We start from the raw sequence: 24,883 nt of genomic DNA, 5'->3' as shown, positions 1-24,883 counted from the left end.
AAACAGGCTGGACTGGGACCTGAGCCCAGGACGCAAGGAACAGGGGTCACCGCCATTCCCCCCCCCCCCCCCGCCGCAGCGCCCCCACCCTCACCCCCGAGTCCTGGCGTACACACAGACTCAGACACTGGGACACAACAGGGCCAAACAGACCTCGGGATCCTGGAGCCAAACAAAACAAAACAAAAAACAAAAACAAAAAGTAAATAAATAAAATGAACAAATAAAAACCTTAAGGGATTGGAGTCTTCAGCCCCCAGGAACTATCAGGGATGAAGAGATAAGACAGAGGCCTCTCCACTAGAAGAGCAAGAACCAACCCCAGGAATAGACACCAAGATAGTGCTATTAAACATGCAGGGACGCCCCTGATATCAGGATAATCTTTTTTTTTCCCCTTCACTGGGGACTTCAAGCCCTGTTTCTGGGACTTCCCCATCGCCTCATCTCGGTTTCACATCTGTAAACGTGGGGAACCTTCATACGAAGGCCTTAGGGCAATGTCGCTGTGGTCACGATGAAGGAAGGGATTCTGAAGACCTCAGACTGAAGCGCTGATCACCCTGCACAGAACCCCTAAAGGTGTCATTCAGTGTCTGTTGAACATCTGCTACAGGCCAGCCCGTGCCCTCCGAGCTGTGAGTGTGACAAAGATGACGGTACTCTGGGCGCTTGTGAGTAGGGAAGGAGCCAGGCAAGGAATTCATAGGTGATAAACATAGACAAAGCCAGGTGGTGGTGATGGCACACACCTCTAATCCCTGCACTCCAGAGGGAGAGGCAGGCAGATCTCTGAGTTCGAGGCCAGCCTGGTCTACAGAGCAAGTTCCTTGATATCAGAACTATACAGAGCAACCATGTCTTGACAAATTAAATTCTTCGAAAGATTACAGGGTAATGGGAAGACTGGGGGTTGTAACTGTCAGTGAGGTGACCAAGAAAGGCCAGGGGAAGGAACAGCTTCCTGCTGCCAAGACTGATGATCTGAGGTCCATCCCCAGGATCAACAAGGTGAAAAGAGAGAACTGACTCCTGCAAGTTATCCACTGATCTTCACACTGGAGGAGTGGCACATACCCATTTGCGTGGGCGGGCGGCAGGTGAGGGGGCGCGCACGCACACACACACACACACCCGTAAAAAAATATATTTTAAAATCAAAAGTATTTTTTTAAAGGAAGACCTAAAAAAGAAGGCAATGTTTCAGTAACTAGTCAGGAGGGGAGGCTGTAAACATCTGAACTGAGCATTCCCAAATCAGAGGAAACTAGAAACATAGAGGTAATTCCCCAGTGAGGGGCTGGGGGCGTGGCTCAGTAGTAGAGCCCCTGCCTAGAATCCCCCAGTGAGGGGCTGGGGGTGTGGTTCAGTGGTAGAGCCCCTGCCTAGAATCCCCCAATGAGGGGCTGGGGGTGTGGCTCAGTGGTAGAGCCCCTGCCTAGAATCCCCCAGTGAGGGGCTGGAGGCGTGGCTCAGTGGGAGAGCCCCTGCCTAGAATCCCCCAGTGAGGGGCTGGAGGCGTGGCTCAGTGGGAGAGCCCCTGCCTAGAATCCCCCAGTGAGGGGCTGGGGGCGTGGCTCAGTGGTAGCGCCCTGCCTAGAATCCCCCAGTGAAGAGTGGCTTCTGTAGCATTTGGAAAGCTCTAAAACAGGCCACGGGAGTCTAACAAGTGCAGAGAGCTTGCAAGAATAGGACAAGGTCAGTGTAGTAGAGGGAACTAGAGGAGGGAGTGACAGACAGGACAGGCCTGTTTTGCGCGGGTCACAGTGAAGCCTTTGACTTAAGTGCTACATGTGACCAGAATTGGTGGCACACACCTAAACTCCCAGCCCTTGGAAAGTGGAGACAGAAGGACCAAAAGGTCAAAGTCATCCTCGGCTACATAAAGAGTTCAAGGCCACCCAGGGCTAAGTGTGACCCTGTCTCAGGCAAAGGAAGAACACTCCATGAGGTGGTTTTTGATTTGGAGGGGGCCCAGCAGACTGCAGGATGGAGGCAAAGGGACCAGTGGGGAGGAGACAGCAGTGATAGTAACTTGGGCTGGAAAGCAGCACGGATCAGCAACCCCACATTGGCAGGCACAGTGGCGACCATCTGTGATTCCAGCGCTGCGGTGAGGGTGGGGTAGGTAGGAGGTGTTCATCCCAAGACCGTGCAGGGTTACATGGCAAAGACCCTGCCAAACACTGACAAGAGAAAAAGAAAGAAAAGACAGAACCCGAAGGCCGATGGACGATGAGCTGCCGAATTTGTTGATGGTCACACTCCGGACAAGTCTTTAGCAGAGAGCAGCAGCCACCATGATGTCAGATGGTGTACCCCTGGTCCCTGTGGACTTCATTATTAGTGCCAATGAGATGTTAGTGGATAAAGGCACCCACTGGGCAAGCCTGGCAAGCTGAGGTCAGTTCTGGAACCCACATAATGGTGAGGGGAGAAAGAAGATTTCACAATCTATTCTATGATCTCTACACATTCACTGTGGCATGAGAGTCCCCAAACACACTTCATACACATGTGCACACACCACATCACACACATACTTGTCACACAGGTACATACAACACATGCACACACATCGCATGCACACAAATATATCACACCACATATCTACACACATCGTATGCACAGACACATATCACACCACATGTATACACACGGCACATGCACATATCCCACCACATGTACATACCTATCACATGCACTTGCACATATCCTACCACATGTACACACACATCACATGCACACACACAGATCACACCACGTGTATACACACAGCACATGCACATATGTTACCACATGTACATACATATCACATGCACACACACAGAGGCACTCCCATTAATAATACATTAAAAACACTTTTTTTAAAAGGAGGAGGATGCCAGTAGTGGTGGTTCAAGCCTTCTAGGACTATGGAGGCAGAGGCAGGTGGATGTCTGTGAGCTGAAAATCAGCCTGGTCTACAGAGTAAGTTTCAGGACAGCCAGGGCTACACAGAGAAACCAAAGTAGTAGTAGTAGTAGTAGCAGCAGCAGCAGTATCAGTAATGAATAAAAGAGAGAGGGTCGGGAGAGATGGCTCTGTGACAAACAACACTGGCTGCTCCTTGCAGAAGACCTGAGTTCAGCGCTCACAGCACACGCTGTGGTAGCTCATAACCGTGAGTTCCAGGATATCTGACTTCTTGGGTACCTGCACCTACATGCATGAGTGTACACACACACACACACACACACACACACACACACACACACACACACACACCATGTGTAGAAATAAAAATAAATCTTAGGGCTTGGAAAGGGGCCGGTAAGAGCCGTGGTTGTTCCTGCAGAGGACCTGGGTTTGATCCCCAGTACCCACATGGTGGCTCACAACCATCTGCAACTCCAGTGCCAGGGGCTCCTATGCCAATTCTGGCCTCAGAAGGCACCAAGCACCTGGCATGTATGTGGAGCAAAGGCATTCACACAGGTAAAACACCCATACACATGAACAATTAAAAACATAAATCTTTAATAAGAAATGTTATATGCAGAAACTAAGACCCCCAAAATGTCATTCATCTCAGATGTACGATTCACTGTCTCTGAAGACAGAACCCCCTAGACTCAGGCACCAAGATACAACAAACATCGTCAGCTTCCAGAGCTACAGCCTGCGCTGCACCCCTCCATGTGGGCTTGTCCCGCAGCTCTGCGGCAAGGTTCTCAGGTAACCACATCCAGCAGGGTGTTGTCTGGACCCAACGGGGAAAATGTTGCTTGACAGGTGCGAGGCTTGTCAGGCCACATCCCCTGTGCCGACTTGGGTCACTAGCTTACAGACAGGCTGGTACATGCCAAGGGGAGGACCCACAGCCTTCCACGATCAATCACAGTCCTAAAGCAGGCACACCCCACACTTCCTGCAACAACCTGTGTAAGTTAGTCACACATGTCTACCGAGATGTGGCCCTGGGCTCTTGGAGATGTGTTTTCTGATGGAATGAAAACAAACGCTTTCTACCTGTCACTTCTGTCTGTCTATCTGTCTGCACTAGAGATGGAATCCAGAGCTTTCTGTGGGCTAGAAAAGCACTCAAAGCATAAGCCATGTCCCCAGCCCCTCACTGGGGGATTCTAGGCAGGGGCTCTACCACTGAGCTACACCCCAGCCCCTCACTGGGGGTTTCTAGACAGGGGCTCTACTAAGAAGCCATGTCCCTACCCCTCACTGGAGGATTCCAGGCTGGGGCTCTACCACTGAGCTACATTCCCATCTCCTTTTATTTTCAAACACATGTTTTGTCTAGTCACTGAGGTTGGAATGGCTGTATTTCCCCTCCCCCAGCCTCTTGAGTGGCTGGGATACATACTTGCACCTCTTTACCTTGCTGCAGTTGAAGGAACTCTTGTTTGTGCTTCCTCCCCCCCCCGCCCCCCCCCCGCGCCCCCCCCCCCCGCACTGTGTCTTTGCAGAACCTATCCTACTAGGCATCAGAACTTGGCTTTTATAGGCAAAACACACAGACTCACACACAGAAATAATAAACTAATAAACATAAAGTTCTCAAGTAAACCCATGACTGGAAGGCAGAATGATAATTAGGCAGACAGAGGGACCCCCACCCCAGGAGGGGTGTATGTTCTTTCAACAGTGTGTATACACATGAGCCATGCTTGCTAGTCAAAGCCATTGCCATGGGTTGACAATCTCAGGGGACCAGGTTCTCCTCTCCAGGTCTCCTACGTAGGATGTACCAAAGACATCGTTTACATAACCTGCCCTCCATGCAGAACCTAAGAGCTTTACATAACACTGCATGGTGAGTCACTACACAGACACAGGTCATCGACCTGACAAGCCCCATGAGGGGAACCCCCACCCAGGACCGTTACCCGGAAATGACTCTGTGACACAGAGATCATGGGTTTCACAAAGGAGAAAGTGGGGTCAGAGAGGACAAGTCACTGACTTAGGGTCACACAGTCAGGATTTAAATGGCAGGGTTGCAGCACCACCTGCCAGTTGGTGGGACATAATAAAAACATCACTAATAGTGGCTGGAGAGATGGTTCAGTGGTTATGAACAGTTGCTCTTGCAGAGGTCCTGGGTTCGATTCCCACCCAACACCCACATTTCAACCATCTGTAACCCCCAGACACTCAGGTGGTGCACGTTCATGTACATAAATAAATCAAAAAATGTATTTAAAAAATCACTAGTATACAACAGAGCTGCCTATTTAGTACGCCACAGTGCATGAAATATGTTCATTCCTGTTCGCCACTTATTTTACATTTTTATTAACCTGTTCCGTGTGGGGTGAATTAAGTGCTATGTCCTGTGTGTAGAGGTCAGAAAACAACCTACAGAAGTCAATTCTCTCTTTTCACCTGTATTTAAGTCCCAGGGATCGAACTCAGGTTAACACCAAGCGCCTCTGCCCACTGAACCATCTCCCTTGCTCGTTTATCTTAAAATCAGTGAGGTACAGAACCAGGTCAGTTTCTTATTGTCATTTATTTACTTATTATGTAGGGTAGGAGGACAGGTGCCAGCATGCAAATGTAGAAGTCAGAGGAAAACTCTTCTATCATGTGGGTCCTAGGAACTCAAGTCATTTTCTCAGGCTTGGTGGCAAGTGCTTCTGCCCACTACCCGCTTTACAGAATTTAGCGATTTCACACTTCTTATGGTGAGCAATGTGACGATGCCACCTCAGTAAAGAAAGGGCTCACAGGTCAAAGTTACAGAGCAGGGACCAGAATCCAGTTTTTTTTTTTTTTTCTCACTACCACGTACCCGACGCACCTGCTGCAAGCCAACCTGACCAAAAGTACAACCAACAAACACCAACATTTCAAGTACTTGAGTTGAAATATCTAAGCCAGGCGATGATGGTGCACGCCTTTAATCCCAGCACTTGAGAGGCAGAGGCAGATGGATCTCTTGTGAGTTCGAAGCCAGCCTGGTCTGCAGAGTGAATTCCAGACAACCAGGGCTACAGAGACCTGTTTTGACACCGAGGGGGGAAAAAAAGGAAAAGAAGGAAAAAAGAAATAAAGATATCTATCTACAGCTGCCAGCTGCAACCTGGTATTCTGTCTCCGCTTTGAGAACGGGGTAAACTTAACCCAGCCTCCAAATCCACTGACTGTCCCGGTAGTCAGAAAGGAACTGTTTTTTTTTTCTTCTTCTTCTTCTTACAGCTCCAGGGTCTCCTCCCGGGAACCAGGAAGGGCTCCTGCTACTTTAAGACGGAGAACAGTCGATTCGCGTTGCCTGGGCAGCGCCGCGGCGGTTGCCTAGCAACGTCAACAAACCACAGCGCCGTTGCGACTCCGTGCGCCCTCCCCCCCGGCCGCCCGCGCTGACGCAGTGACGCGGCAGCCTGTGGCACGCCGTTACCTAGCGACGGGAAGGTTGTTTGTCCCTGGCCAAGCGGCGCGACCGCGCACAGCAGCCAAGACCGGCCAGGGCAGACAGACGGCTCGACCCGGAGATGGCAGCGAGGGGACACCCGTATCCCCAAATTACCACTGTCTGCTTTCTGTTTGCGCCCCCTCCTCCCCGGAGTGCCTGTCCGTCCGGAGCCTCCCGCTCGCTGACTGTCTCCTTCCCCTCAAACCATAGCACTCAAAAACAGGAGCACAAAAAGAGGAGAGGTGGCCCTTCTCAAGCGTGTCACTGTGACCTCAGATCCTAAGTTTCTGGGTGTAGTGCTAGGTCAGGGGGATTCCCACCACCATTGGAGATGGTTGAGCAGTGTATGACCTGTGCACACGCACAGACCTAGAGCCACAGCCCTTGCCTGCCCTCCGTTCCCTCTCTCCCCTGTAGGTTTGCCTACCTGTCTCACTCCGCCAGTCTGAAGCATCCGGGCTCTGTCTGTGAAACAGTCCGCGAACTGGGAGGGTCTACCCACTGGCCCCAGCACCCCTCCTCCCAAGGCCCCCCATGCTGCTGCTTCATGTGACCAGGGCTGGGCCGAATCTCTGAGCAGACAGAGAGAAGCATGGTGTGACCGCATGAGTGGAGTGAGTTCTGGGGACAGTGCCCAGTTGTGCGATAGACAGCAGGTTCCAGAGGACCACTGTGCATGTGTGTGTGTTGTTGTATTTGGTTTGTGTTTGTGAGTATGTCTGTGTGTGTGTGTGTGTGAGAGAGAGAGAGAGAGAGACAGACAGACAGACAGAGACAGAGACAGAGACAGAGACAGAGAGAGTTGTGTGAGGACCACTGTGCATGTGTGTGTGTTGTGTGAATGTTTGTGAGTGTGTGTGTTGTTGTATTTGGTTTGTGTTTGTGAGTGTATCTGTGTGTGTGAGAGAGAGACAGAGAGACAGAGAGACAGAGAGGGAGAGACAGAGAGAGAGACAGACAGAGAGACAGACAGAGAGAGACAGAGAGAGACAGAGAGAGAGAGAGAGAGTTGTGTGAGGGCCTCCCAGGTGATCTGGGAAGCTTGTGAATGTGAAAGTGCCTGTGGGTGGCTTCACCTCTGGCAGAGGCATTCTGCCTCCTGTATATTAACTATGTGTGCTCAGACAATCCACTCAAAGATGCTCTGGGGCTGCAGCTGATAGAGCAGCTTACTTAGTGTGCACAAGGCCGTGGGTGCAAACACCCCAGAACTACAATCCCAGAACTCTCTCTGCGCACTGAACTCGACTTCCTCATTTGTTTCTTGTTTCTTTTTTTTGACGGAGTCTAACATTGTCCGGATTGCTTCAAACTTTATAGCGGAGGAAGATCGATGGCAATTCTTCTGCCTCCACCTTCTGAGTGCTAGGATTGCAGGCATGTACCCTCATGCCCAGTTGAGACAGTATCAGTGATTGAACCCAGGGCCTCACGCCTCCTGGAGAAGCCCTGTACCATGGAGCTACAAGTCTAGTTCCTTTTCTTGTCCTTAAAAAAAATAAAAAGCTGGGTCTTCTTATAGCCCAGGCTGGCTTTGTACTCCCCATCCTCCTGCCTCAGCCTCCCAAGTGCTGGGATGATAGGCTTATGGCACGGCCATGATAGCACCTACAATTTCCAGAGTTGCCTGTCCTTTGCAGTGTACTATGCCTTGTGAGGGACAGGCTCTGAGGGTCTGCTTGTGATCACACACCTGAGGACCTGTTTGCTGGGAGTTCTGTCCCCATTTCTTTGCCAGGCTGGAAGACACTGACACACCCACCATGGTGACAGTACCCATGGACTTAAATGGTGTGACTCCCTCTGCTCTAATGGGAGGGTCTCAGTGCCCCGTATCTGCTGTTTCTCAAATGGGGTAGGTAATACAGAGATAGGAGGGCTGACACAAAACATATCAAACACCAAGATAGCAAAGGCTAGAATGAGACCCTGTCTCAAGCTTTCCCCTAGAGAAGGGGAGTGTATAATTGCACCCACTCACAAGACTGTTGGCCATAAACAAGTTTGTATGGAAAATGTTTACAAAGTGCTTGGCACATCCAGGGGTGGTGGCGCACACCTGGATTCTCATACTTGGAGAGAAGAGCCAGGAAGATTAGGGACGGTTCCAGTCAGGCCTACATATTGAGACCTTATCTCAAAAACAAAACAACACAACACACACACACACACACACACACACACACACCTCAAAAACCTCTGGAAGTTCACATTTTGGGAAAAGCATCTGGATGGTAAAGTGTAGGGATTAAGAGTAGAGACTAGAGTCCCTCCATGGGACCGAGATGTAGAAAAGAAAGAAAAGAGAGCTTGCTAAAGCAGGCCAGCCTAAGGGCAGACTCCTGAAAGGACTTGCTCCAAATGATTGTTGAGGGTGGAGGACTCTAAGAAACTGGAATTGTGGGAAAAACTCTCGGGGAATGACAAAAGCCGGTTTGCAGGTTGGTGAGATTAGAAAGTAATGGCCACAATATAGGGCACAATATACAGGCTGGTCTTGAACTTGTAATCCTCCTGCCTCAACCTCCCAACTATTATAGGTATATGTCACCAGCTGGATGCTTTTGCCTGTCTTGTTTCTTTCTGTGCCCCAGGGCTTCAGTGAATAGGGATGGCTGCCGATTAAATAACTGAATTGCTAGCAGGGTGGGTGAGTCAGGGCTTTAATCCCAGCCTTCAGGAGGCAGAGGCACACAGATCTTTGTGAGTTCGAGGCTAACCTGGTTAACAGAGAGAGTTCCAGGACAGTCAGAGCTACACAGAGAAACCTTGGCTCAAAAAACAACAAAATATCTGAATGGCTGATTGAATGACTGGGCAGATGGACAGATAGACAGATGGACATGTACGATCCACAGACATGTACGATCTTTGGGATGGTGGGGAAGGCTTGGTAGCTAACACAGGCTGGCTCAAGACCTGCTTCTGGGAACCCTTTCTTTCCTTTGTATCCTCAGCTCTGGGTCATGAAGGGTGTGGAGTGGGCCGGGAAGGGAGTGTCAGGCTCAGTGGCTGCTTGCCTTGGATTCTGGCCCAGAGTGTCTGGAGGAAGAAGAGGGTATCTCGGCATCTGAGTCACCTTAGAGAAACCCTAGCCACATACCTGACTTCTGACATCACACAACCAGGGCAACCCTGGTGGCCGAGACAAGGAGACTGAATCATGGACTGAAATCAGTCACCTTGGGCATGGGCACGTGGCCGCTAGTGACCCCCTGAGACACCCCCGAGTGGCTGTCTGGCTGTGTGGGCATGCAAACCACATCAAGGTCAGTAAAGGCTCTCCAGCCTGAGTCAGGGACAGGGTGGCCACTGCCAGAGACCACCGACCACAGCATCTGCAGGACAGGAAGAGAAAGTTGAGGGAGAAAAGGCAGAGGGTAGGCCCCAGTCAGGGAGAGGGAAGTGCCTGTGGGAGAAAGGGGAAGCTGTGGCTTGCGGCCAGTAGCCTGGTGACCTGTGGCTGGGATGTGGAATGGGGTCTTAGTGTTTGCGCACAGAATGGCGAAGTTGCAAGCGAGGCTCAGAGGACAATGGAGTCAGCAGACAATGGGCTCTTACACTTGCACACGCAGGCACAGGCGCACAAAAGCCAGCGTGGGAGCCCTACCCTCCAGCCACCCCAGAGCTACAGCTTGCCACACACACACAAGACTGTCCCCACAAGACTCGCTTCCTTTACCCTATTAAGTGACATCCGTAATTCTCATTGTGAAGATTGCAACTCTCGGTATTTTGATGATCTCATTTGATATGAATAACTTAGACATTTGCAGTGCCAGGCACTGTTGTAGACTATTTAGCTGTGCTAGGGATTGAACCCAGGGCTTCTTGCATTCTGGGCAAACATCCTGCCACTGAGCTTGCTCCCAGACCCACGTGCCCATGGTTTGTCCCCAGACCCCTGTTTTATATGTAATTCTGAGACAAGGTCTCACTGTAATGCCCAGAGACCCTTGAGCTCACTCTATTACCCAGCCTTGAACTCACTGATCCTTCTGCAGGGATTGTAGGCATGACTAGCTAGACACAGCTAAGTATCTGTTAGAGCGTGTATGTGTACCTTGGGGCAGACATCTGTCCAACTGTATATGTCTATACATTGTTAGGTTTCAAACAAATGGCTGAGGTGCCTATTTAACATATCAAGAGGACCTGGCCCCCAATTTCTCCCTGCAATAACTCAGCTCCTATATGCCCTCCTGGCTGGCATACCCCACCCGCTATGCTGAACTTCTCCAGCCCAGGGGCTGGGCTGTTCATCCCTATGTAATCCAACTATTTTAGCTCTCCCCTCTCTTTGTACCTTAAGGCTGCACCTGGCTCCCATGGCTCCCCTCCCTCTCTCCCCACACGGCTCAGGGTTAAGTCGACTCTGGACTATCCTAGAGGTCCCTGCCTCTGGCTATGCTCTCCCACATATCTATAATAAACTCTCCTCTGCATACCTAGGAACAGTCATGTTCCCTTCCTTTCTCTTTCTTAATTTCCTTTTCTTTTCATTCATACATACGTTTCTTTGGATTCTGTATTCTATTCTCCCTCCTTAAAAATATACACAGCTAGCCAGGCATGGTGATGCACACCTTTAATCCCAGCACTCGAGAGGCAGACACAGGTGGATCTCTGTGAGTTCGAGACCAGCCTAGTCTACAGATTGAGTTCCAGGCCTGTCTGGCCTATACAGTGAGATCCTCAAAAAGAAAAATGTACACACACTACCCCCTTCAAGTCAGAAGACCCTGAGACACAAGCCCATCCATCGCCGGGCAGCATGGGAAAAGCAGGTTGTTACAAATGCCTGGAGTCAGGTCTGACACTCACACACAAGGTCCCTGCCACCAGTTGATCCAGCAGCTACATTCGAAGGATCAGAGAGGTCCAGATAACTGTGCTGCCCTGTCAGACCTTATGAATGAAGACCTGAATGGAGGCTGATGTCTGTAATTCCAGCACTCGGGAGGCACTCAGGAGGCAAGGAGGATTGGAGGGAGTTAGCTGGAGGCCAGCCTATGCTATAGAGTAAGACTGCTTCAAACAAGAGAAATGAGAACTGAAAAGATTGCTCAGTGGGTAGAGGCGCTTGCCTGCAAGTCTAAGGAACTGAGTTCAATTCCTGACATTTGCATGATGGAAGAAAAGAAACTCCTTCAAGGTCACACACACACACACACACACACTCAAAGAAGTAAAAATACTTTTTAATTTAAAAGAACAGAGAAACTTGAACACATGGTCGGTCTGCGATGTGGCTCTGCAGTAATGCCTGCCTTGGATGTATGTAGTCCTGGTTTTGACCCCACCATTATACAGACCAGGTGTGGTGATACAAACCTGTAATTCCAGCACTGGGGGCTGGAGCCAAGACGATGGGAGAAGTTCTAGGTGGCTCATCCTTGGCTAAAAAAACATAGCCTGAGCTACCTGACACTGGTTGCTAGTGTGAGCTATCTGAGACTCTGCCTCACAAATAATTAAGTAAAAATATGGTAGATTCATGACGACAGCACCTACAGATTGCCTGTCCTGTGCTGGGACACAGGGCAGCTTCACACTAACCCTGATGGGAACACCTGGGAGACGACATGCTTGTTGCAAGGCGCTGGCTCATCTGAGACCAAAGCGACTTCAGGAGCCAAGTAGACCAGAATCCGTGTGCTTCAGACAGTGGGAAGGGCATACAGAAACCTCAGGAACTGAGGCACAGCAGGGAGATGGGAGGCTGGGACAAGGACCACTGACAGACACCATACATCATACCATCTTGTCCCTCTGAATCTCCATGGGCACCCCCTCTGGGAGGACTCCAGGACTGCAAGCAAAGGTTAACTGAGTCAGCCAATTCAACCCTGGCCTAGGGGGTGGAGGCAGGGGGTCTATCAGCGCGAGGAGACAGGACAAGGACACTCATGTATTGCCATAGGGATGGCTCTCTTGTCAAACCATCAGAACACCCACAAACATCCCGGCTCACAGGGGTCTGCAGGGGTAGGGCTGGGATGTGGCCCGAGACTTGTGGGAACTGAGGAATGTAGTGGCAAAAGTTTGGCCAAGGGAAGACCAGAGGACTCTGTATGCATGAAGGCCAGGGTGATGACATTTCAGGAAAGAAAAGCACAGAATCAAGCATGGTAGGTAGTTGGAAAGTGGAAGCGGGGGGTGGGGGTGGGTGGGTAATAGATTGATTGTTCAGAGCTAGCCTGGGCTACAGCATGAGACCCTATCTCAGAAAGACTAACCCATGCCAGCAATCCAGTGAATTCTAGGCCAGCCTGGGCTACATAATAATTCCCTGACTCAAAATGAAATAACAGTACTGGGCGGGCTTGGCTGACACAGCTTTGAGTGACTTCTGCTCCTGTAAGTCACCCCTCACTCACGCATACCAAGAGCATATGTTTTTGTGTGCTTTGTGTTACTGTCTCACAGGGAGCCTCTTTCTCTCCCTGTGTATATAGACACTTGTCATGTAAGGCTGTGGGCTGCTACTTGTGGACAGATGTCTGAGTGTCCCTGTGGTGGCATTTTGGGTGTCTGAGCTACTGTGTCGGGGTCTGAGGGCTTTGGGGCAGGCAGAGTGGGTGACTTTGTGTCTCCTTTAACCCACAGGAAAGGGGAGGAGAAGCTGAGGTGGGCAGAACACTAAGGGGTCACTCCCTGTCGGATGCCTGAGCAGAGTCATGGCCTGCCAGTGGCTGCTTTGTCATCTCTGAGTACCTGTCCCTCCCTCCTGACAGGAGCAGACAGAGGGGGCGTGGGGAACCAGGTGGGAGGTGGTTTGAGGTCAGGCTTTTGTCTGGCAATCTCTGGCATCACCTGTTAGCACCCCCCACCAGTCCCTTTATCCCTATGTGGCTCCCCACCATCTTCCCCATTATTGGTATAGAGAATCAAGTCTTTTCTTTATGGTGTTAGAAATCACACCTTTGTCTGTGGTGTTATGGTGCTGGCCTTGAGCATTGTCATTGTTTTAATATTATTATTATTATTATTATTATTATTATTATTATTATTAAACAGGGTCTCTCTGCACATAGCCCTGGCTGTCCTGGAACTCACTATGTAAACCAGGCTGGCCTAGAATTAAAAGATCTGCCTGCCCTGCCTCCCAGTTGCTGGGATTAAAGGCATAGACCCACCACTTCTGGCGAGATTTAACGTATTTAAAGTGCTTCTTGGGGTAAAGAAATTGTTCAGTGGTTAAGAGTACTGGCTGCTCTTACAGAGAACCTGGATTGGGTTCCCAGTATCCACAGAGTGGTTCACAACCAACTCTAACTTCAGTTACAGGGAATCCAATGGCTTTTTTTTTTAACCTCTGTGGGCATCAGGCACACACAGGGTGCACACACACACTCATACAAAGACCTAACAAAACAAAACCCCTCATACAGATAATATAAAATAAGTAATACTAAAAACAAAGCAAAACAAAATAAAAATAAACAATTAAAGTGCCTCTTTGCTTTCTTCTTTAGATTTTGGGCTGGACCAGGAGTTATGGAACAGTTTCCTCCAAGACTGAAACATTCCATCTGGCAGAGAAGTGCTTTAAACAGGAAGGCAAAAGACTCACAATAGGAAGTCCCTGAAACTGACCACATTTACTAAGCCCCTCCCTGCCAAAGTAAGCAATAAATTATGGCTAAGAGTCTCCCCACTCCTAAGATGGAAAGATGCCAAGCTGCAAAGGAGATCCTGACAACAGACCAGCTATTTGGAAGACTCAGAACCTAGCCAAGCTGCCTGCAAGAGGTTTAGACCAACTAAGACATCTGGAGAGAGCACCCTCCAATCTGTGGAGCAGTCTTCAGGCTCTGCAGGGTGCTCCAGGCTCCCAGCTTTGTAAGCTGTCACTCATGCTGGGGCGGGCTTGGGTGACGCAGCTGTCTTTGAGTGACTTCTCCCGTAAGTCACCCCTCACCCATGCACACTCCTGTAAGTAACTCTAATAGAAAATTCATCGGTTCAGCAAATTGGACTTTGGTCTCTTCTGAGCTGGCTCCCTGTCTAGGGTGAATGGACATGTGTGTGTGGCATCTCCCCTGGAAAAGTTTTCTTTCCCTAGGCTTGGCCTGGGGTCTCCCAGGCTTTTTGCAGTTGCTGGTGGCATCCTTCTTAGTGGGTACTTAAGAATCAGGACCCTGGCCAGCGATGCAGCAGCCGTTGGCAGAGGGCTCCCCTAGCATGCAGGAGGCCCCTGGATTACATCCCCAGTAATAAACCAGGCCTGGCGACAATATAGAGGTGAGAGCAAGATGTTCATTGTCATCCTTGGGTACATAGTAAATTCTAGTCTTTGTTTTAAAAACAAACAAACAAACAAACAAGCAGGACATAAGATCAGATATGCCTGGCATGGTGGAAGGTGCCTTTAACTCCAACACTCAAGAGGTAGAGGTCATCCTGGCCTACAGAATGAATTCCAGGCCAAAGGTGGTACATAATGAGACCCCATCTCAAAAACAGACAGAGAAAGGAGGAGGGCAAAGGGTAGAAAGAGGAGGGGATGTTCACAATAGGGGGAGGGGATGTTCACAATACGTGTATATATATTCTTTCCTTCTGGATGTGGATAGAACCCAGGACTTCACACATGCTAGACATTCATTCCACTTTAAGCTACATTCCCGCCCTCACATCCCCTTTTGTTTAAATCATTAATATTGATATTATTATTATTATTATTATTATTACTACATATGAGTACTGGTTGTTTTCTGTCTTTGCATGCATGTGGAGATCAGAGAACAATTTTTAGGAGTCATTTTTCTTCTTCCACCGTGAGTCCCAGGGATGGGACTCAGGTTGTCAGGTATGTGTAGCAAGCTCCTTTACCTGTGAACCATCTTGCTGGGGCTGATACCTGCTGATTGCTAAACACATGCCACCGATTATATTAATGCACTAGTATTTTATTTATTTATTTTTCGAGACAGGGTTTCTCTGTGTAGCCCTGGCTGTCCTGGAACTCACTCTGTAGAACAAGCTGGTTTCGAACTCACAGAGATCTCCCTGCTTCTGCTGGGATTAAAGATGTGTGCTGCTGCCGCAGCTGCCACCACCACCAGACACCACCAATTATTATTGTTCAATTATTATTGTATACACACTTTCTTTTCTGTCTCCTGAGCTAAGTGGGAAGGAGAGGCTTCCAACACCATCAAGCCTGAAGAACTCACCGGGTGTGGGTTCCTACCTGCTCCAATTCTGCAGGTCCCCCAGATTCAGGGACCCGGAAAAGCCACCTATCCTTTGCTTAGCTATGAGTACTGAAGTTTTAGATCAGGGAGGGAGCACATTTTCCAAGCTCACCGAGTCACACAGAATCCGTGACAAAGCTAGTGGGGAGGGGACTGCATCCTTACCCATCCCTACACCTGGAGATATCACAGACTCTCCAATTCCTCCTGAGCCTCAGTTTCCCCACCTAGACTGATTATACCCCTCTCGCCAGAATCTGCACTGGGGACCTTGCTCTTTTTCACCAGCAGGGGCGCTGCACCGGTTTGGGGAGGGTGGGGTCCCAGGGGTATAAGCAGACCTGGGATCTGGAGTTGCACCTTCTCCAACCCGGGTCAGCAGGGGCCTTCTGAGGGAGTTTAGGCGCCTGTCAATCTCAGCCTCCGGGACAGCGTGGAACTGCGCAGGCGCGGGCGGGTTCCGCACAGCGCAACAGCGGGCGCGCGCAGGAGCGAGGGATTCCCTCTGACGTAATTGCTAGGATACCAAACAAACACTGGGCCGCGCTGGCCGAGCTCCTTATATGGCTAATTGCGTCACAGGAACTCCGGGGAGGGCGGGGCGGGATCCCCTCCCGCGAAGCCCCTCAGAACGCAGCCTTGGGGACCCCCGAGACCCCCAGGGTCACACTATGGGCAGGTGGCAGGTGCACGAGGCCCTGGAGGGCGCCACAAGGAGCTCAGTCGGCGGGAAGGGAGAGTTTGGGAGGTTTGTGCATGGAGTTGCGGGTGACGCAAGCGCGGGGGCGGGTCCCGGAGGCATAAATTCAGCCCGGCAGCTCCCGGTTTCATTCATAAGACTGGAGCGGCTACGCCGGGGACACGCGGAGCCGGGGCTTGCTGGACTTGACTACTGGTGACTCTTTCTTTTTCTTCTTCTTGGAGGCCGTGAAAAATTTATATATATATATTTATATATATTTTTAAACTGGAGAGAAAGTTTTGTGGGTTTCCTTTTTGCAAGACTCTTTCTAGATCGTTCTTCCGATTCGTCCGGAGGATAGACTTTCTTTCTGTGGGCTTCTGGATCGCGCCCCTCTGCTCTCCCTCATTTCTTGGGACGCTTCGACAGGATTGGAACTGCATCTGAAGCGCACGCTGCACCGCGGCACTGCCCGGCGGGTTTCTGGGCGGGGAGCGATCCCCGCGTCGCCCCCCGTGAAACCGACAGAGCCTGGACTTTCAGGAGGTACAGCGGCGGTCTGAAGGGGATCTGGGATCTTGCAGAGGGAACTTGCATCGAAACTTGGGCAGTTCTCCGAACCGGAGACTAAGCTTCCCCGAGCAGCGCACTTTGGAGACGTGTCCGGTCTACTCCGGACTCGCATCTCATTCCACTCGGCCATAGCCTTGGCTTCCCGGCGACCTCAGCGTGGTCACAGGGGCCCCCCTGTGCCCAGGGAAATGTTTCAAGCTTTTCCCGGAGACTACGACTCCGGCTCCCGGTGTAGCTCATCACCCTCCGCCGAGTCTCAGTACCTGTCTTCGGTGGACTCCTTCGGCAGTCCACCCACCGCCGCCGCCTCCCAGGTAAGTTTTAGATCGTAAAGATTCTACTTTAGTGGTTGGGGGGGGGGGTGTTTCTTTCAGGCTAAAGTGTAGATTGAGCATCCTCTCAAATAGAGACGCGCCAAAACCCAGGATCTGGGATTGCAATAGTTCGGTTTGCACTTTGGTTTTTTGTTGTTTGCAAACTGCAAAGAATGGAGTGATGTTTGCAAAAGGTTATTTGCGCGGAGCGCGGGAAAGGAATGCAGCTGGGCAAACGTTGGCGATGCCCGGTGCAAAGTATATACCCGGTGGTTAGCAGAAGCTGAGAACTTTTAGCCGAAAGCCGGCTCCCTAAGCCGAAGCTAGGCAAGTAGGGGAAGAAAAAGAAACAAAAAATTCCAGAGAAGCTTCCAGGAGCCTCCTCCTCTTCCCTCTTCCTTCAAAACGCGGACTGCAAGTCCGCAGTCACCCTCCACCCAGCAAGAGTTAGGGCCTCGAACCCCGGTCACGCTGCCTCCGCCTCCTGCGCGGAGACGTAACGGGGGACCCGTGCGTAAAGGCTGACGCGCTGGAATCCTCCGTCTGACGCGGGGCACGCACAGCGCGCAGCGCCCCCTCCGCCCGCCCCGCCCCTGACGTCCCGGGCACGTTCTATTTTGGAACGCCGAGGCCACGTTGCTAAGGGAGGGGGCAGCGTGGCTTTGTGATTGGCTGTCGCGGCGCGAGCTTTAGCCAATCAGCGTTCCCTTCCTATTTGTAGAGCGTAGCTCCCTTCCTTGCTTTTTGTGGTTCTTCCCGTGCTGGGGGTCTCCAAGAGGGAGAGCTAGGGGATTCTTGTCGCGATCGGGGGACTCGTTGTCACCCCATGGGTCTGCGAGGACCTTGTGTGGACCTGGTCCTGTTGTCATAAGCTAGAGGCTTTTGGCTGAGTGTTAGCGCCTCTAAGGGGGAACTGAAGGCCTCATCCCTTCTCCAGGCACACATATACGTGCTCCCTGAGCTCTAGACACTCAGTCCTTCCGAGGTGTTCAAACACTAGATGAGCTAGCCTACGGAGAGGCAGCCAGGTGGTCTCTAAAAGGTCTGCCTTCCCTTAGTTCCCAGGGCTCTGATTGGCCAGGGATTCAGCCCTTCCCTCGCCACGCCCCCTAGAGTAGTTAAGCCTCTAGGATTCCACTTGCGGGAAGGGGGGGGGGGGGCGTGATGGACGCTTCTTGGGTTCGGGGACGCAGATCCTATGTCACCCCATCCCCTGCAAGACAGTCTGAGAGATTCTCGCTGTCACTTTTCTCTGCCTATCAGTTCACTGAAACCTGTCAGTCTCACTGGGGAAGAGACAGACACTCGGAAGGGATGCTCTCAACTCTTAGGCCGGTCCCCCAACACCGTTGGAACTGGGATCTCCGCCCCTGCGGGAGCCCTCATGCAGTGGGGGGTGTGTTTGTGTGTGAGTGGAGGAGAGGAAGGCTTGGGCTAAGGCCTCTCCCTCTCCCTCCCTCTGTGGTGGGGGTGGGGTGTTTTGGCTGTATGTGTGTGTGAATGTCTGTGGCTCCATCCCGGGAGGTTTGTCACCAGGTTCTGTCCAGCCTCCTCTCCCACCCACCCCCCCACACCTAAGAGTCACCAACCCGGGGTGTGATTCACCACCCGCTGGAACCGTGCAACCTTTCCCCGAGGAAGAAGGAGGAGGTAGAAGGCAGTTGAACAGAATCTCTCATTAACCACTGCGTCACGGTGTAGTGGAAGGGTGGGTGTTGTGGCTTTTTGCCTGTGACACACACATCCACACCCGCTCACCCTGTGCTCACTCACAGGGGTCGGTGTGTGTTATGTGTGTTGGGCGTGTGTGTGTCGGTGGCTTTGTTTGTGTGTCTACGCCTGTGTGTGTATGTCTCACCCCGTAGGAGTGCGCCGGTCTCGGGGAAATGCCCGGCTCCTTCGTGCCAACGGTCACCGCAATCACAACCAGCCAGGATCTTCAGTGGCTCGTGCAACCCACCCTCATCTCTTCCATGGCCCAGTCCCAGGGGCAGCCACTGGCCTCCCAGCCTCCAGCTGTTGACCCTTATGACATGCCAGGAACCAGCTACTCAACCCCAGGCCTGAGTGCCTACAGCACTGGCGGGGCAAGCGGAAGTGGTGGGCCTTCAACCAGCACAACCACCAGTGGACCTGTGTCTGCCCGTCCAGCCAGAGCCAGGCCTAGAAGACCCCGAGAAGAGACAGTAAGTATGAGGCCTCAGGAGTTGGGATGGAGGAGCCTAGCTAGGGATGTGGGCTCAGTTTGTACAGTGCTTGCTGCCATGCATGAAGATCCCTAGCACAGCATAAGCCAGGAGTGGTTATGCAGACCTGTAACCCCAGCTCTCAGAAGGTGGAGGCAGGAGGAGCAGGAGTTCGAGGCCAGCCTGTGCTACTTATGGAGTCCAGCCTGCACTGCAAGAGATCATTATTTTCAAAAGTTGGCCTTGGGGGGAGGTGGGTGAGGGAAGTAAGAGAAAGTGACAGTAATTTTGTCACTTAATAGTTGGAGGTTCCTCTGAGGCCTCAAGTCTGAAGGAACTTTACCATTCTGGCCAGTGAGGAGTAGGGGTTATTATTTGGGGTTCAGGAGGAAGGAGTTTTCTTAGGGCTGATAGAGGTACCCCCAGATCTCATGGTCCTTATCTCTGACTCAGCTTACCCCAGAAGAAGAAGAAAAGCGAAGGGTTCGCAGAGAGCGGAACAAGCTGGCTGCAGCTAAGTGCAGGAACCGTCGGAGGGAGCTGACAGATCGACTTCAGGCGGTAAGGAGGAGTCTGGGGGTGTCTTGAGGCCGTGCTGGGAGCACTCTGCCTTGTTCTTCCCCCGTTTCTCACTGTGCCTGTGTCCTAAACGAGGAAACCCCCTCTTAGGGAACAGGGGTCAGTATAGGCTGATGGAGTGGCTCCATATGCATGCTCAGACCCATGCCCACTTACTTTCGACTGTTCCCCACTTTCCCTGAATATGTCCCCACATGTCACCCTCCTGGCTTTCTCTCAGCCTAAGGAGACAAGCTAGAGGAGGTAATTCTCTCACCTTCTTTCCTTCACTAAATAATAATCCATTTTGCCTTCCTGCCTCCATTTTTTTTTCCTGAGCTGGGGATCTACCTGTGTAGTTCAGCCCTCCTCCCCCAACTTGATAGCCTCAAGTTTCAGCCCTTGGCTGAGATGCCATCATCCTGACTGGCTCTGGCTGGAAACTATTTTGTGCTAAGTCAATTCCTTACCTGCTACTCCAGCTATCTACAGTTCTGCCGAACTTGAGCTGGTGGCGCCCACCAAGCCCACTTCTTTCTCTCTTCTACCTCAGTGCAACCCCCCACACACACACCTCATGCCTGCCCCTTGAAACCAGGGTGTGTCTCTGATTTCCCGTCGGGAGGCTGAAGGAGATGGGTAACAGAACCTCATTAAAAACAACACATAAGCATTACCTACTGACTCAACAAACTGTAGTGTTTTTCTTTTTTCCTCTCAAAAAATTATTTCGTTTGTTTATTTATTATTTGCTTATGTTTGAGTGAGTGCTGGTGCACCACAGCACACATACGAGGTCAGAGGGAAATTTTCATAGTTTGTTCTCTCCTTCCGTGTTGTGGGTGCTTGCTGGCAATCTCCTTCACTCAGTGAGCTACAATGCCCCCTTCTGCCCTTTAAGGCAGAGTACTCCTTAGTACAGGGGGACCCTTTCCTCGGCCTCTCAAAGTTGAGATTACAAATGTTCACCATCACACCAGGCTTGGAGTTCTTGCCTATCAGTGACGTCCACTCCTGCCTAGCTTCTTCCCAACCATCTCTTAGTCTGATGGGGAAACCGAGGCACGAGTAGCATGGTCTACCAGGATTTCCTCTTAGGGGACGGTCCCCTCAGTTGGGAGGGAGCTGTCCAGCCCCCTGGATCAGCAGCAAGAATGTATGAGTGTGGGGTTGGGCGGGTGAAGCTACTCTGTGTGGTCGCTGACCAGCAATTCTCCTTTCTCTGTCTCCTATGACCTGGCCCTGCTGGGATCCATTAGGAAACTGATCAGCTTGAAGAGGAAAAGGCAGAGCTGGAGTCGGAGATCGCCGAGCTGCAAAAAGAGAAGGAACGCCTGGAGTTTGTCCTGGTGGCCCACAAACCGGGCTGCAAGATCCCCTACGAAGAGGGGCCGGGGCCAGGCCCGCTGGCCGAGGTGAGAGATTTGCCAGGGTCAACATCCGCTAAGGAAGACGGCTTCGGCTGGCTGCTGCCGCCCCCTCCACCACCGCCCCTGCCCTTCCAGAGCAGCCGAGACGCACCCCCCAACCTGACGGCTTCTCTCTTTACACACAGTGAAGTTCAAGTCCTCGGCGACCCCTTCCCCGTTGTTAGCCCTTCGTACACTTCCTCGTTTGTCCTCACCTGCCCGGAGGTCTCCGCGTTCGCCGGCGCCCAACGCACCAGCGGCAGCGAGCAGCCGTCCGACCCGCTGAACTCGCCCTCCCTTCTTGCTCTGTAAACTCTTTAGACAAACAAAACAAACAAACCCGCAAGGAACAAGGAGGAGGAAGATGAGGAGGAGAGGGGAGGAAGCAGTCCGGGGGTGTGTGTGTGGACCCTTTGACTCTTCTGTCTGACCACCTGCCGCCTCTGCCATCGGACATGACGGAAGGACCTCCTTTGTGTTTTGTGCTCCGTCTCTGGTTTTCTGTGCCCCGGCGAGACCGGAGAGCTGGTGACTTTGGGGACAGGGGGTGGGGCGGGGATGGACACCCCTCCTGCATATCTTTGTCCTGTTACTTCAACCCAACTTCTGGGGATAGATGGCTGGCTGGGTGGGTAGGGTGGGGTGCAACGCCCACCTTTGGCGTCTTGCGTGAGGCTGGAGGGGAAAGGGTGCTGAGTGTGGGGTGCAGGGTGGGTTGAGGTCGAGCTGGCATGCACCTCCAGAGAGACCCAACGAGGAAATGACAGCACCGTCCTGTCCTTCTTTTCCCCCACCCACCCATCCACCCTCAAGGGTGCAGGGTGACCAAGATAGCTCTGTTTTGCTCCCTCGGGCCTTAGCTGATTAACTTAACATTTCCAAGAGGTTACAACCTCCTCCTGGACGAATTGAGCCCCCGACTGAGGGAAGTCGATGCCCCCTTTGGGAGTCTGCTAACCCCACTTCCCGCTGATTCCAAAATGTGAACCCCTATCTGACTGCTCAGTCTTTCCCTCCTGGGAAAACTGGCTCAGGTTGGATTTTTTTCCTCGTCTGCTACAGAGCCCCCTCCCAACTCAGGCCCGCTCCCACCCCTGTGCAGTATTATGCTATGTCCCTCTCACCCTCACCCCCACCCCAGGCGCCCTTGGCCGTCCTCGTTGGGCCTTACTGGTTTTGGGCAGCAGGGGGCGCTGCGACGCCCATCTTGCTGGAGCGCTTTATACTGTGAATGAGTGGTCGGATTGCTGGGTGCGCCGGATGGGATTGACCCCCAGCCCTCCAAAACTTTCCCTGGGCCTCCCCTTCTTCCACTTGCTTCCTCCCTCCCCTTGACAGGGAGTTAGACTCGAAAGGATGACCACGACGCATCCCGGTGGCCTTCTTGCTCAGGCCCCAGACTTTTTCTCTTTAAGTCCTTCGCCTTCCCCAGCCTAGGACGCCAACTTCTCCCCACCCTGGGAGCCCCGCATCCTCTCACAGAGGTCGAGGCAATTTTCAGAGAAGTTTTCAGGGCTGAGGCTTTGGCTCCCCTATCCTCGATATTTGAATCCCCAAATATTTTTGGACTAGCATACTTAAGAGGGGGCTGAGTTCCCACTATCCCACTCCATCCAATTCCTTCAGTCCCAAAGACGAGTTCTGTCCCTTCCCTCCAGCTTTCACCTCGTGAGAATCCCACGAGTCAGATTTCTATTTTTTAATATTGGGGAGATGGGCCCTACCGCCCGTCCCCCGTGCTGCATGGAACATTCCATACCCTGTCCTGGGCCCTAGGTTCCAAACCTAATCCCAAACCCCACCCCCAGCTATTTATCCCTTTCCTGGTTCCCAAAAAGCACTTATATCTATTATGTATAAATAAATATATTATATATGAGTGTGCGTGTGTGTGCGTGTGCGTGCGTGCGTGCGTGCGTGCGAGCTTCCTTGTTTTCAAGTGTGCTGTGGAGTTCAAAATCGCTTCTGGGGATTTGAGTCAGACTTTCTGGCTGTCCCTTTTTGTCACTTTTTTGTTGTTGTCTCGGCTCCTCTGGCTGTTGGAGACAGTCCCGGCCTCTCCCTTTATCCTTTCTCAAGTCTGTCTCGCTCAGACCACTTCCAACATGTCTCCACTCTCAATGACTCTGATCTCCGGTCTGTCTGTTAATTCTGGATTTGTCGGGGACATGCAATTTTACTTCTGTAAGTAAGTGTGACTGGGTGGTAGATTTTTTACAATCTATATCGTTGAGAATTCTGGGTGGAAATGTCTGATCAGGAGAAGGGCCTGCCACTGCCGACCACAATTCATTGACTCCATAGCCCTCACCCAGGCTGTATTTGTGATTTTTTTCATTTTGTTTTTTTGTATTTTGCACCTGACCCCGGGGGTGCTGGGGCAGTCTAGCACTGGGCAGCTCCCCTCCCCCCCTTGGTTCTGCACTGTCGCCAATAAAAAGCTTTTAAAAAACTGTATTCTTCAGGTCAAAGTGTCTGTTTTCCCTGGACATCTACTACATGGCTTCCTTTCAGAAAAACGGAGTTTGGATTGCTAGGGAGGTCTTGCTGGCACTTAGTGGGACGCCTAATGAATCAGAACCTACAACGGGACTAAAAGGAAGTGGAGACTTGCTAGGTTTTCCCATGTTCCCAGGCTGGGCCACCTACTTGAAAAAATAAGGGGCGGAAAAGTGTAAGGTACAAATTTGGTGAAGGGTCTGGAAGACTTCATGATCGGAAAAGAATTTATTCACCTTGGGTGTGCAATGACTTCAGCAACAGCTAAGGGCAAGGTGTAAAAGCTGGGCACACTTGTAAATCCTAGCATTTGAGAGGTGGAGGCAAGGGGATCACTGGTGGAGTTCAGTGTCATGTGGATCGTAGATACCAAGCGCAAAGATCTGCTATGGGGAGAGGGCTTGGTACACCAGGGGAGCCAGAAGTTCGTGGTGAGGGTAGTGGAGGGCAGGTGGAGAGTGAGAGTTAGCCTCAGGGAGATTCTACAGGCAATGATGCAGAGTTCAGACGCTCCTTTGAAAGCACTAGAGAGCCGCAGCAGGTTTTGAGCAGAGAAGGTTAGCGTTAGGTGGTCTCTTCTAGCCCATCCCAGGCTGAGGAGGACGCTGAGGGTTTCAAGAAGGATCGAGAATGGAAAGCAGAGGAGAAAAAGGATCCAAGAGGCATGGAGGAGGCAGAACACATTTCTCTTCTTTAATAGCAAGCCTGGAAAGGATAACTTGCTGCAGGAGGAGATGCTCACCAGTCGGGTGGTCTAGGGGGTTCTTGGAAAAGAGAAGGCATTTGCTCAAGCCTCGGTTCCCCCATTCTCGCTCTTCTGTCAGCTTGTCTTCCATTAAGTGTGTGTCTCAAGGCCACCCTGCTCAGGACTCCTTGTGAGACGACCTTCTATGCTCGAGTTCATTAAAAACACAATTGCCTGGTGCCCTGCTCTCTCCACTGGCTCAGTTACCTCAAAAGACCAGGGCTAAAGGTGTGATCACAACTCTATCCCCATTACTGCTCCAACGCAGAGACAGGACTGAGCCGGAGTGAACAAATGAACAA

At 51.5% G+C, this 24,883-nt stretch overlaps 1 protein-coding gene across 3 annotated transcripts, besides 1 other annotated feature; it reads left to right on the top strand.

The window, feature by feature from the left end:
• Nucleotides 6,224-7,083: an enhancer, noted in NCBI's record as "VISTA enhancer mm567". NCBI's record gives its function as "enhancer in: heart[3/6]" and the evidence as "EXISTENCE:transgenic organism evidence [ECO:0001131][PMID:17130149]".
• On the top strand, nucleotides 16,372-23,794 carry Fosb (FBJ osteosarcoma oncogene B). Of its 3 annotated transcripts, none has more exons than XM_006539543.3 (5): nucleotides 16,372-16,510; nucleotides 16,619-17,184; nucleotides 19,050-19,370; nucleotides 19,824-19,931; nucleotides 21,188-23,794. In XM_006539543.3, exons 2-5 carry the CDS (start codon nucleotides 17,059-17,061, stop codon nucleotides 21,647-21,649), a joined length of 1,017 nt encoding a protein of 338 aa, XP_006539606.1. In that variant the 5' UTR covers nucleotides 16,372-16,510; nucleotides 16,619-17,058; the 3' UTR covers nucleotides 21,650-23,794. The 3 variants fall into 3 exon arrangements, with proteins under 3 accessions (XP_006539606.1, NP_001334515.1, NP_032062.1); NM_001347586.1 differs by having other exon boundaries at nucleotides 16,445-17,184; nucleotides 21,188-21,343; nucleotides 21,484-23,794; NM_008036.2 differs by having other exon boundaries at nucleotides 16,445-17,184.
• The last annotated feature ends 1,089 nt before the right edge of the window (nucleotides 23,795-24,883 follow it).

Source organism: Mus musculus, chromosome 7, assembly GCF_000001635.26.
Source record: "Mus musculus strain C57BL/6J chromosome 7, GRCm38.p6 C57BL/6J".
Taxonomy (NCBI): Eukaryota; Metazoa; Chordata; class Mammalia; order Rodentia; family Muridae; genus Mus; species Mus musculus.
This window is presented reverse-complemented; position numbering and strand designations above follow the sequence as displayed.